The sequence below is a fragment of the Centropristis striata genome, chromosome 10 (genome assembly GCF_030273125.1).
Source record: "Centropristis striata isolate RG_2023a ecotype Rhode Island chromosome 10, C.striata_1.0, whole genome shotgun sequence".
Lineage (NCBI taxonomy): Eukaryota > Metazoa > Chordata > Actinopteri > Perciformes > Serranidae > Centropristis > Centropristis striata.
In genome coordinates, this window is record NC_081526.1 from 13818005 (window position 1) to 13831887 (window position 13883).

Here is a 13883-nt window from a genome sequence, read left to right on the forward strand (position 1 = left end):
GCTGTTGCGTAAAGTGCTCTCCGCTCCGCTGCCCTGCATCTTTAAAGGCGACTCTTACGTCACGAGACATCGTTGTGACAGGGGGCCATGGGGGTGATGTGTGTGTGTGTGTGTGTGTGTGTGTGTGCGATCGAGAGAGAGAGAGAGACAATGCTTTCCAAGCACCAGGCAAAGTTAAATGATAACACAATGTAAAGAACCTTGGTAACAAGAAACTGAAGGCCAGAGTAGATTAGAGTGTTATCTGTCCCTAAAAAGAAATGATGAATTGGCAGAAATAGGGAACATTTACTTTAACAGGTTCAACCGTGTTAGGTTTCAGCTCTCAAAATTAAAAATGCAGCAGGAGGAAAGAAATATATAGTTCATATATTACATTATTTTAAATATTTATATAATCATTAACATTATATATATATATAATGTATTTATATATTATTTTATACTTTATTATTTATTTTTTCTTTGCCACAAAAAGTACATTACAGTAGTCTACAGTACATTTGCAATATATAATTATATACACTTTTGAGAAATGTAATATTAAAGGTATTGTTCATGCATTTCAGTGGTTATTCATAGTGTTTGTGCACAAGATAAATATTTATGTCTGATTCTTCTTAAATAATTTTCAACAAAATCTTTTCTGCCTCATTCAGCTCTGTTTATTGAAGTTTGGAAAATGAGAAGAAGCAAATCCCACAACCCCCCACACAGTACATGGGATAAAAAGGTTATTTGGAAAGACTTAGAATTAACCAAGACAACATTAAAACGTACATAATATAGTTTAGACCAGGGGTAGACAACCTGTGGCTCTTTAGGACATCTGCAGTGGCTCCCTGTGGCTATGACAAAAAAAGTATTCAAAATGAAACATTCATTTCTTGACATTTTCATTTATCACTGGTGTAGACCCAAAGAAATCTGTATTCTTTATTTGTAAAATGTGTACCTTATATGCGCTATTTAAAAAATATTGGGGTTTCAAACATTTTAGTCAACTGTGCATCATAGTTTACGAATGTCTACGAACGGCTCCTTAACCTCTAAATTTCGAGTTTCCCTAGCTAGGGTAGCTATCGATTCCAAGTCTCCTTAGATATTTCTTCGGTGTTCAGCCTCTCATTTGCATGTGTGTCCTTGCTGCATTCTGAAAAAATCATATTAATAAATGCTCATTATGACCTATTAATAATGTTGGTAGGCTAATTTAGACTTAGTAAAAATCAATTCATCCTAGAGGGTAAATTCAGTTAGTCTGGTAGAATCTCTGGAAGAATGAGACAGCCTGATGGCTGTAGGAGCGAAGGATCTTTTGTAGTCGGCTCTTTTATCTTTATTGTAAGGCTCAAAATAAGGTTTGTGGCTCCATTTTTTCTCTTTATTTGGCCAACAATGGCTCTTTTGTTAGTAATGGTTGCCGACCTCTGGTTAAGACTGTCATGAATAAAAAATATCATCTGTATTAGTGTGAGTGTTGACCTTCAAGTGGGTCACTAGTCTAGGTCTAAGGACCTATTTCTTTCTTTAAACAATATGTTTCGTCCTCAGTCTTTACACAATTCTTTTATTAAAAATTTAACAAGGTCAAACCAGGAGACAGACAACAGCTTGCATTGTGCAGTCATTATTATTAAGGGCAGCATGACAATAAATAGCTTATTTAATTAGTATCTTAGTCACTGCACAATAAGGGAGTTTTATTGTAGTATATAATGAATATACCTTAGTTTAACAATAAAGAGTTTGGGTTTCATAATAGTAAATAATGAGGAAACCTCTCAAGCTCCAACCCTGATTTGACCGATATTCAATTGAATATACTACAAAGACAAGTTGTTTAGTGTTCAAACTGATTAAATTATATTTGTAGATATATATGGGGCGGCTGTGGCTCAGTTGGTAGAGCAGTCACGTACTGATCGGAAGGTTGGTGGTTCGATCCCTGACCATGGCAGCCAACATATCAAAGTATCCTTGGGCAAGATACTGAACCCCAAATTGCCCACCGATGCTGCGTTCATCGGTGAATGGTGACACCCTTGTATGATGGCGTCAATTTACCATATATTCTGAATTATTCACATTTTCTACAGCAAAGCAGCTTCTTCTTGGTTGTAGGATTGGAAAGGTATAAAATACTTTTTAAGCTTTAGCGCTTAAGCAGTAGGTGAGTGACTCCTGGCTGGGTACATTCACTCTCCTCAGTGGTTCAGAACACCAGCAAGCACTTTTACTCTTACCACTTAAAATAAATAGGGCTCTGTGCAATGAATGGTCTCATAACCTGAAGTTTATTTAAGAAAGAGTGTTGAGAAATGTGTGTGCTGCTGATAAGTCCTGCTTCCTGATAATTTAATGTAGGATTAAAAAGAAAAACGATTTTTTTCTCACTTTGATGAAAATCATTCAAAGCAACGATGTGAGGCAATTTAAAGCAGCGGACTGTTCCACAGTGGCTCTAACTGCGAGTGCCACTTTCCTTAACAGCCAGCATCTTTTGATTGCATTTTAAATGTGTAATTTAAATGTGTTGTATTGAGAGCTGCAAGCTAAGCACAACCTAATAGTGCTGCAATGAAACATATAGACTGCTGCAATCACTGAGCCTGAGGCGTCTAGATACATTTGCATGATGGCAAGCTGTGTCCAACATGAAAAACTAAAGACACAATTGATAATTAGCGCCTTTGTGATGTCAGAGCTACAATTTGTAGATAATCTTCGAAGGGCTGCCATACCGTGTTTTTAAGTTTTTACTTGACTGTATTTTTTTTTTTTCAAGATATTTTTTGGGCCATTTTTGGGCTTTATTGATAGGACAGAGTGAAGGGGGAGACAGAGGTGATGACATGCGGGAAAGGGCTCCGAGTCGGAATCAAACCCGGCCCGCCTGCTTACGAGGACAATGGCACTCTACCAGGTGTGCCACCGGGAACGCCCTACTTGACTGTATTTTAGGATCTTAAACATAAACATTCTGGCACATTTTGGTGAGGTAAAGTTGCTCCAAATGACTGATAAATTCATCTTATATAACACTAAATGAGCAGTAGATCGGTGGCTTAGCTGTGTGTATATACTTGGCTCACTGAGGGAATTATATATTTTTTTTGACGAGATGTATTTGGCATGTAATGATTGTAAAACTCAACAAAACAGGATCTTCGCAAATGCGTCCGTAATATTTGTTGTCCTACGGGCCGTCTGTGCATGTTCCCACCATAGACTGTAGGTTCTCACATCGTACCTCTGGTAGAACCTGGTGCATTTAATATGCCTGTATGTACACTGTTGTTCTTTTTTTCACTGTCTTTATACTGCGAAAGTCCTAAAAGCAAAGTCCAATCATGTGAGTTGCTGATGTGTTATTGGCAAGATTAATAATATACTATGTAGATCCTTAACTAGTTCAGTAACAGGATATGTTTTTTTTTAACCCTAAAAGCACCATAAAACTAAAGCATTGGATCTTTTTTATTATTATTATTATTATTAAAATGTTCTCCTATTTGAAATCTCAAAATACTTCCTGTGGAAAGACATACTGGTGTGTTATGTTTATTTTCTCTTACTTGATACAGATCTTGTATTATGTGATGCTTAGTCAGAATGTAGACACGATTACATAATGCATTCAACAGTGTAACTATAGAAGACAACTATTTGTCTTTGGTGAATGCAATACGATGATTAAGTCCACTTATTTGAGACGTTGATATTTCAGTTTACACCCATGTTTAATTAGAGGCATAAAATATATGTAATGAAGCCTTTGAAGAAAGGTTTTGGTTAAATGGAAGATGTCATAACATTCACATTGATTCCAGTGCTGTCTTCTACTAGAGAGATAGAGGCATCTTCAAAGAGCTGTGATATGACTATTGTGTGTATGTGTATAAATTCCATAAAATTGGGTTTTTATTCGCCATATAGCCCTAAATATCAAAAGAAAAACACTAAATTTCCAGCGTTCGTTTGGTAAGAGCATCTTCTATAGGCCTGCAGTCAGTGGAAAAAAATGTTATCCAAGTCTTTGTAAATAAAATAGGAACTTATAAAGTTAATCGAGCGCAGTATATAGAGATATTCTGGGATCTATTAACAAAATGACATTCTTTACATTAAGGCTCTATGCACTGTTACATGCTCTAGATGCATTTTCTTTTCTTGTGAAACCTATTTGCATTTAAGGCTGGTAATTGTCATTAGTGCCAAAACTCACAATGACAATGCTAACATGTTTATGTTTATCAGGTATAAAATCAACCATATTCCCCCTTTTAAACTTGCTGCATCAGCGTACTTAAATTTGCCAATTATCTCTAAACATAAAGTACAGCTGAGGCTGATGGGAATGTAATTTTGTGGTAGATATTTGGTTATTCTGATTTGGTGATCAAGTGTCAGATGAAATGTCAGGGAAAACTTAAAATGTGTACAGTTCTTTAAAAAAAAAAAAAAGATGACAATCGATCAGAAAGTTAAGACATTTCCCTTGAAATAGCAAATGTCAACCTCATGGTGGTGCTACATGGCACAATGGCTTTTCAAATGTTCGGCCATTTATTCAGTAGTTGAGGTGTTTGAGTCCGAACTACAGTGGTGGACTGTCGATAAATGGGTGATGTCCATTTCATTGGACCGTAAGTTTGTGTCTCTCACCCCAGTGTCAGCTCAAGGGTTTACTCTTGATGATGCAGCAGACACAAAAATTACTTAACAGAAGTTCTGTGTTGGCTTTTTTCATGCCAATATTCACTATTAACAGCTGTCAGATGGTCCATTATCTATCTCCTCCCCTGACAGATGGGTTGTTCTGGAAAATCATCTCTGAGGGATTTTATCAGGAAATAACCACATCAGACCATGGCAAAAAAAGAAGACAGACAGACAGACAGACAGACAGACAGACAGACAGACAGACTTATCTTTGATAATAATATGAAGTGTGTCCCTATTCCTCTGACATTTATTTAACATTTAGTAGTTTACTGCTGCTTTTTGATGGAAGCCATTTGCCAGAATTGTAACTTGCAATTACAAAATGTAGACACCAAAATTGCTTCCCTTTATTTCAGTTGGCTTCAGTGAATGTACAAAACCTCCTGATATGAAGTAAGTATAGTGTTTCTAGACGTTTTGTCAATGTTATACTAAAATAGCCTCTCAAATAATCATGCAGTGATCTTCTGACACTTTTCCTTATGGCAATTTGTGAGCATGATTCATGGGATATAAATAGAACTGTCTACCAGAAATATGTGTCTCATCACAAATAATTGTGTCTTCTGCCATTTCAATGGCCTAAAATCGATACTTGCATACCAGGAGAAAAATGAGATGTGCCACTCAAGACATGAAAATGTGGATAATCCCCAGCTGAGTGCTCATACCAGTACTTTCAGAGTGGTCTCAGAGTATCTGCATTTTGCATTATTGAGGTACTTCCACAGTGTATTTATGAAAGACAAGAACAATGTTACTCTGTCCTGTAAAAATACTGGCAGTGTGGTTCCCCCTGGCAGTTAGCTGTCACCACATCACAATTACGGTGAAAATAATTTTATTTATGGTGCATGGAAGACAAAAAAATGTATTTAATTTAATTCAGTTTTAATTTAAGCTTAATTCTACAGCCATGCTGGCAGATATGTGAAGCTGTAAGAAGGCATGGTGCTACAAAAATAGTGGATATAGTTATGGTTTATGGCCAGCGCAGTGTTGTTTTATTGCAACCAGTGCATGCGCCGAACAGATTCAGGAGCAGAATGAACAGCAGTAAATTAAATATAAAATATAAGTTATAAAGATATAAAATATTATATTGTAGAAACATAAAAACAAGCAAAAAGACATCACAGAAAAGACAGTGGAAAATTAGAAATGATGCAATTGCCTGTTAATTCATGTGTTTGTTTAAACTCGCCAAGCTTTGTAGATTATAGCAATGTTTGAACATCATGTCCACCTCATGTACAGTAAATATTCAGGCGATGCGTTATTTGTTTATGTTGGTCGAGTCACCAACTGATGCATCCATAGTGAGGTGGGGGTAAAGCTCGCATAACATTTACACAGTTTGTTGTCAGTCTTTACATTTATTTATTTATCCTTTCCTACATCAGATACAAGGATTAAAGCAAGAAAATATTTGTGAAAAAAATTGCTGTCACCTGAAATCAGGCATGGTGACTAAAATCTGTAGGCCCTGCAGATATTGTGTAGAGCATTGATGTAGTACAATTCCCATAGATTAGAAATATATGGGAATGGTTTTAGATTAAAAGAAAAAGATTAAATTGCAGCACAGGAGACCTGCAACGAAATTATTAATGTATTTACAAAGAAAGAAAACATCAATATTTTGCAATCTATCTGGTTGTACTATAAATAATGGCTGCAGTATAATGACATACAGTCAGTGGTGGAATGCAACTAAATACCTTTACTTAAGTATTTCCATTTCATGTAACTTTATACTTCTACCTCACTATATTTTAGAGGCAAATATTGTACTCCTTAATTCACTACATTTAGCTGTCAGCTTTAGTTACTTTTCAGATAAGATTTAACATAAAAAACTAAAATGAGCCATATGCTGATTACATAAATGCATCTATACAAATAATTGAAATAGGCTAGAATATAAATAACAATCTGAGTGGGTCCATTCTGCATAACGAGTACTTTTAATACTTTAAGTACATTTTGATACTGGTACTTTTGTACTTTTATTTAAGAATATTTTGAATGCAGGTATTTTACTTGTAGTGGAGTAATTTTGCATTGTGGTATTAGTTATTTTACTTAAGTAAGAGATTTGAATACTTTTTCCACCACTGCATACAGTATACATTTAGCAAATGCAAATACATCTTAGCACACAACAAGCTTAAAGCGCCAAAACAGTGTTTTTAATGGGAATATGAACAAGCTGGGCAACAAGGTAAATTTACTGTACTGTGGAAAATTTCCTGTGAAGGAATGAATGAACCATTGTGTCAGTGTTGGAAATAAATAATCCTCAATATTGAAAGCTAGACTTCATAAGGAAATATACATATTTGGAACAATATTATGCTATTATATAAGTCTATAAGAGGCAACTATGTTAGTCTGCCCATCAAAAGTAAGACAAAACGACTATTAACAAGTCAAATGAGCGTCACGCAGTCTCAGGCTGCTAAATCGAGCTACGACTAATCGCTCATCTGACTGCTGCTCCTCGGCCCAGCTGAGGAGAAAACTCCGGGATGTGTTCTTTTTGTGTGCCGTTAAAATGAACAGCCTTTTAATTTTACCGGGACTCACCTGAATATACATGTGGGACAGGATTCGCGTTTGTTGTTTTTTGTTTAGTGGCAGCTATGAGCTGAAGAAAAATACGCTGCTTGCTAGAAGCCAATCGCTAATGTGGTGCTAACGGCTAACCGTTTGGCGTTGCCGCAGTTTGTAAACGTATCTTTAAGACATCCGTTCACGTGAGAAATGATGTGTTGCAGCTCATATAACTGTTGGGGGACAAATGCCGCGAATAAATAAGTTTATATGTACTTGTGAGTATTGCCACTCCACAGTGTAGCTTGCCACCTGGTATTGTTTGCTACCTGTGTGTAACGGTTACCCTGCTAGCCACGTAAACTGCTCCTGCTTGGTGTTGACGTAGCAGGAGCAGCTAGCTCCCCTGTGCTGTCAAAGGTTTGATATGACTTAGGAGCACCAAGACTGCCTGATAAATCAAGACACCCGGAAGACCGAGGTCATGAACAATTGTGACTCAAAATGCTATAGCAGGACTTGAACGTGTGGCTTGTTTGGGTTCCTGGTCCTGTTGCATTTAGCGGATGATGAAGCGAGTCATCTGGCTGTTATCAGGATTAAACAGAAGAATGATGAAGCTCCTTTTTGCCCTCGCTTTGATCGCCTACATTGCCTGTAAGTACACTGATTTGTGCAACTAAATGTATATCGTCACCCTGTTAAAATAATCGCCTAACTATTTTTTTCAAGTTTTGCAGGAAACACAAAAAACTTCACCAAAAGTGTAACATATGACATTTATTTGATCATTTCACTCAAAAGGGATGTAACAAAGGATGGCTATTGGCATAGTAAATTCTGTAACTTAAGAGAAATGAATGACTTAGGCAATTTTTTGAACATGCCTTTGTGATTTAAGCAAGATATGGTAGCACTTTATTTTGAAGGAGTCTACATAAGTCACAGAAGCCTGTCAGAAACATGAGATGACAAGTATCATGATCATTAATGTTACTTCAAAGTGCCATTAATGTTCATGACACATCCCATGTCATGTTTATGACACACTCATGTCATATCTTGCTTAAGTCACAAAGGCATGTTCAAAAAATTGCCTAAGTCACATTTTATTTTGACTTAGGCATAATAAATCCGCTTAAGTCACACACTTGACATAGGCCATTATCTTAAAGGGGTAATATATCACATGATCTGATCAACTGAGGATGTAGGCGATTTTACCATAGGTGGCCAGCGTCATGAGGATATGATTTAGGCAAAAAAAACCAAACAATTTTGACAAAAAATTACTTTGGCGATTATTTTAACAGTGCGGCGATATAACACCTGTTAACCCTTTGGAGTTTGGGGCTATTTTGTCTGTTTTTGACTCCATTCTTCCTTTATAAACCACTTAAAGTGGTCACCATGCCATGTTGGTATCATTGTTTTCAGCACAACCTCACCTATACTTGATTATTATTTTTTTCATTTTGACCTACTGGATCAACATTTTTAACACAAAAAGACACACAAAAGCAAAAACAAAATTTTTTTTTTTTTTTTTTTTTTTTTTTTTTTACAAAAACCCCACTTAAAACACACAAAAATGACAAAAAACACAAACAAAAACAGAAAAAAATCACACAAAAGAGAGATGCACTGTCAAGATGTTCGTGGCCATCCTGAAATACCCAGATTATCCACTACACAAAACCTTTTATGGACCAAAAAAACAGCAGTGGACAGCTCCTCTCTCTCCGTTGCAGGACGGAGCGATATAAAAGATCCTTTGCTCCTAAACTTCTGGAAAAGCCAAAACTTTAGAGAAGAGCTGACAGCATGGCTCCATGCTGCTTCCTTTTATACGTTGCAACGTCGTGAAGAAGTCATGCGCTGGTGCTTCTGTGGACTTCAGAGGGTTAAACTGGCATCATTCTTGTAACGTTATTGTCAACCACACTGTAAAGTTATGTATGTAGTTTAACAGACTGGTGGCCAAGCCCCCCTACAATGTACCTTGCAAAACTTGAAGGGCATAAAGACAACAATAATTAAATAAATAAAAGTTTCAGATGAGTGCTTAAGCAGTCAGGCTCAACATGACTTGCTTTGTATTTTAATATGGTTTCTGGAATTGGATTTTGAAGTTGGGTGAGATGTAGGCTATCATCTAATTTTCAAGGAAGAACTAGCTTTGTTTTCATTACAGAGAGAGACAGATTTATGTGAAGAAGTGGTAGAAGGATTTTTTAAGGTAACTACTTAAATCAATTTGTGTTCAGACAATTAAGTTAATTAATCAAATGTCAGAAAATAATCCCCCACAATTTTTTTTGAGTTACTTTTTAAGAAATAACACTGATGATGGTGATGCACTGTAAGTACAGTGCTGCTTATTGAAGTATTCCCAAAACTCTACTTTTTCTCAAATATTGTGCAAACTGTATTAACCCTAAGGCAGAAATTATAGTTTGGTCTGCTTTGTTGAACAGACTGGTTATTTTTAATATTGTTCTGCATGAGGGACATGGTGTCTTTAAAACAAAAGATCTATTGTGACAATTAGGCAACATGGCGTCACAATACATTTCTACCCTGTTGACATACTTATAAAAATAGTTTAATTGATTGAATATGGCAACAATGGCAGATATAAGAAACTAAGCTCATGTTTATTTTGTTTCATTGTCATCATTGGTGATAACTATTAAGGAATGCTTTGTAAGGTTGAACTGACATGTTAACTCTGGCTGACAAGTAAAAGGGAGAAGTTGTCTTCATTAGGGCTTTAGTTAACAATATGTCAAGGACAAATCCAGAGACCAAGCAAAGGGAAGTGTGAATTAAAACAAACAGACTTGAGACAGATTCAAGACTGATGCTGAAAAACTGGTTACTATCCCTTCGGGGTCACATGATATATCATCAGAATACTTAAATCACAATACGATGTAGTTGTGACATTTTGCAAGATGTATTCTGACGACATATTTTGATATATTTCAATTTATTCCTTTTCTCAACTATGGGTGTAATGGTTAAAGAAATGGTTCTGTTCATATCACGTTTTTTTCGGTTCAGTTTGGTGCAGGTGTAGGCATGTTTTTCATTTATGTATTTATTTGGCCAAAAGGTAACAACGATTTGCTTTATCACAGTCTAGCGAAGAACATTTACACTTCATTGTTAAATTGTGCAGTCTATGGACACACCGGCATAATGTCTTCGTAAATCATATGTGGAGGTATAGCCGTTAGCATAAGCCACACATGCTGAACAGTGCTAGCACACAGTCATCGTTTTATCCACAACTTTTTTCCCCGGTGTAGGTAACACTAAATCCATTAATGGTCCCATATAGACTGACAGACAGATCAGCTACACTCAAGTTGTTTTTTTATCTGCCCAACCCTTTTTCACCAAAATCTGAGGCTAAAATGAGTCTTACAAAACATGCATGCACTGGAACCATGAATAGCAAACAGAACGGGACAAATCTTTTAATAGAACTGTTTTCTACTATCCCACCCCCTATTTTAACTGTATTTCATGTACCCCAAAGCAAAACTTTGTCAACATCTGTTTTATACAATAAGACACAGTTTCCTGTCTGTTCATGTCACTTCAACCATTTTTATTACAGCAAAACAGGATTGTCAAGCAGGCAACAGTGTGACAACAGCGTCATAAAAACCTGTCATAAATGTTGCATGCATCTTGTAACTGCGATTTAAATGCCATCCATTCAGTCATTTATGTTTATTTACCTTTAATTTAACCTCATGACTTATTGATAACAATCTCCCGGATTTAAACTCACATTATCAGAAAATCATCAGCAGTGTGTTCTAATCTTGGAAGACTATAACATGTAGTTTGGTAATGTAGGTCACTGTGGTGACGCTGCTTCAAATTCAGTTGATTACACAAATGGGAATTCTGTAAGAAATAAACCAGTTTCACCTCTGCTGAACTGAAGATATTCACTTCACCAACATTCTTTTACAAATTTTCTTTCAAATTTTCACTCAGAAACAAGATGCTGCCTGCTGATAAATGCATCTATTTTCATTCATAAGTGTGTTTTTTGTTGTTGTTGAACAAGTTTAAGATAATGTGGACTATATATATATATATACACACACACACACACACACACACACACACACACACACACACAGATAATAGAGACTCCATCTGCTAAAACATCTGGTTAAATCATGTTTTTTTGTGTAAGCCTGGGAATAATTGTAAAGTGCACTCAATCAAACTGTTGTTGTAATGAACTCTTCATAGGCCTTTAGATGACGAGACTGATGCTCCCCTGTTTTTAAAGTCGTTCAATTTATGTTTCATGTGAAGGCTAAATTGAATAAACTTAGGAGGTTAAAGGAAATAAATAAGAAATACCCAGATTTAAAACAGGATACAATAGACAGTTGTTGTTTTTTTGGATGAGTATGAACATTTTAAATATTTACAGCTCAGTGATTTACACATGTCGGACTTGGAGGAGCGAAGAGAAAAGATAATTGCTGGAGCTCCTTTTCCTCTCATCACTCATTGGCATTTCTTCTCGTTGGCTTTGTTAAACAGACAGATATCGCTGAATGTGATGCGTCACCATACATGCACTTTGTATTCATACGTTTTCTCTTTTTCTCTTCCAGCTGTCTGGGGAACATATACGAACATGAGGTACAGTAATTAATTTCTCTCTCTCTCTCCTACTTAATGGCTTTTAAATGAATTATAATTAGATTTTCTATAATATAATGTCATAATGCATGGTTCTGGGAAACAATTTACCTAATACCAAATCAAAGGAACTTCTGTAATAGACAGAAATTAATAAAGTAATGGGATAATCAAATATACTGTTATACTATCATTAATTCGTAATTTATCCTTAAGCTTATAAAGGATTTGGAATCTGCAAGTTGTTATGGTGGAGAGTCACCAAGTCTGTTGATATTATGTGAAATCTGCATGATGGATACGACACAGCGAATTGACTGACTGATGGCCATTTCTCAATTTGCATAAACACGGCTCCGCTTCAACTTCATGCAAATGAGGTCTGTCCAGCTCAACGCTCCAGGCTTGCAAAGCTCATATCAAACTGCCAAGTAAGGTAGTGCTGGTTGAATAGGAATCAAGATTGTGTTCTGTTCTCCCCTCAAATGTTTTCAGAAACATTAAGTGTACTATTTACCTGTGAAATAGGAGTTTGAAATCGCTTAAACCTAAACCCATGCTCAACCCATCACAAAACGGACTGTCTTGGGTTCTATCATGTCTCTGCATTGTTTTTTATTTTCCGGACTTGGTGGATTTCCACCACAACAAAACCACACATTTTCACATTCTTTGAAAGGCTAACAATCAAAGCACAAAAATCCCTAATCAGAATTCAGAGTCCCTGGGATAACTGACCTCTGTGAAGTCAAATTTTGTGAGAGGAGTGGGTACTCTAACGGGGTTATTTCCATGATGAGTTTGCTCCTGAGCATGAGCCATTCTACACCTTGATGTTGTGTAGTTTGACCTGCTTAATCGACCATTCCCGATGAGAAGAGTGAGAGTGTGTGATGTTGGATATTCTTCATCATGACAGATGCTTTCCACTGGGGAAAAAATCGACTTATTAATGTTCTATTATATTGTCAAGTCAATAACATAGGATATTAAAAGGTTATTTCACTCTCAATTATTGAAAATGTTTGAGAGCAATGTTGTAGCATACGTGTATATAATTAAACAATGTCATCTAAGTGGGTTACAGAAAATTGCAGCTTCTCCCTCAGTGATAGCAAAGTTGAGGTTAAGATGGTGTAGTAGCAGGGTTTCCCATTATTTACATAGACTCTGGCAGCCCGCTAGACGATAATCTGTCCTGCCAGAGTCTCGTGTGCTGTGCAAACATCACATTTCAAGCTACTGAAAGTATTTTTACACGATTCATAATATAAAGTTATTTTGCGTTGTCTTGCATTTGCTCAGCAGAGTGTCTGTCACCTGTCAGTCACTCATTCCCCTGACCCGCACCTCCCAGCCCTCCTCCGAGTCTTGCGCGCGCATTCACACAGTTACATGCGCACTGAATTTACCGAGCTGCCCACCTCACTTCTTCCTTTCAAAACCAGCATGATAGAGAAACGTGCCTACCTGTCTGTATCAGCCCCGCATGAGCCAAGCTAAATACTAGCAACCTGTACAGGCGGTCAGAGGTCCTAACACACTGTTACATACGCTGTTCATCAGCCTCGAGCTAACATTAGCTTAGAATTAAAGTTGTTTTAATCACAAAAAGCTAATCTCTGACAAATTACTTCCTGTCGCTGAACACATGCAGCTTTCAAAATAAGAGCACAGTGTGTTAACAGAATCCACCACAGCATTATCAAGAAGACTGTCAAAATAAAATGCCTTAAATAAAATATACAATAACTCTTATTCTTGTATAATAATTCTTAAAATATGCAATTAATATCAGTGTATATGATGGAGTAGTGGCATCAGAATGTGTGAGAGGCCAACAAATTGGGCTTTTATGAAAAAAAAAATTCTCCAGGGGGGCATGCCCCCAGTTCGACCTAGCCAGCTATTTTTAC

General features: G+C 36.5%; 1 protein-coding gene across 1 annotated transcript in view; it reads left to right on the forward strand.

Moving 5' to 3' along the window:
* Positions 1-7169: 7169 nt before the first annotated feature.
* The window catches only part of uxs1 (UDP-glucuronate decarboxylase 1), a 38690-nt gene continuing 31976 nt past the window's right edge, over positions 7170-13883 (forward strand). Inside the window, exons 1-2 of the mRNA XM_059342789.1 lie at positions 7170-7941; positions 11940-11967. Coding sequence (XP_059198772.1) covers positions 7851-7941; positions 11940-11967 — 119 coding nt within the window. The 5' untranslated portion in view covers positions 7170-7850. The remainder of the gene's footprint in view (positions 7942-11939; positions 11968-13883) is intronic.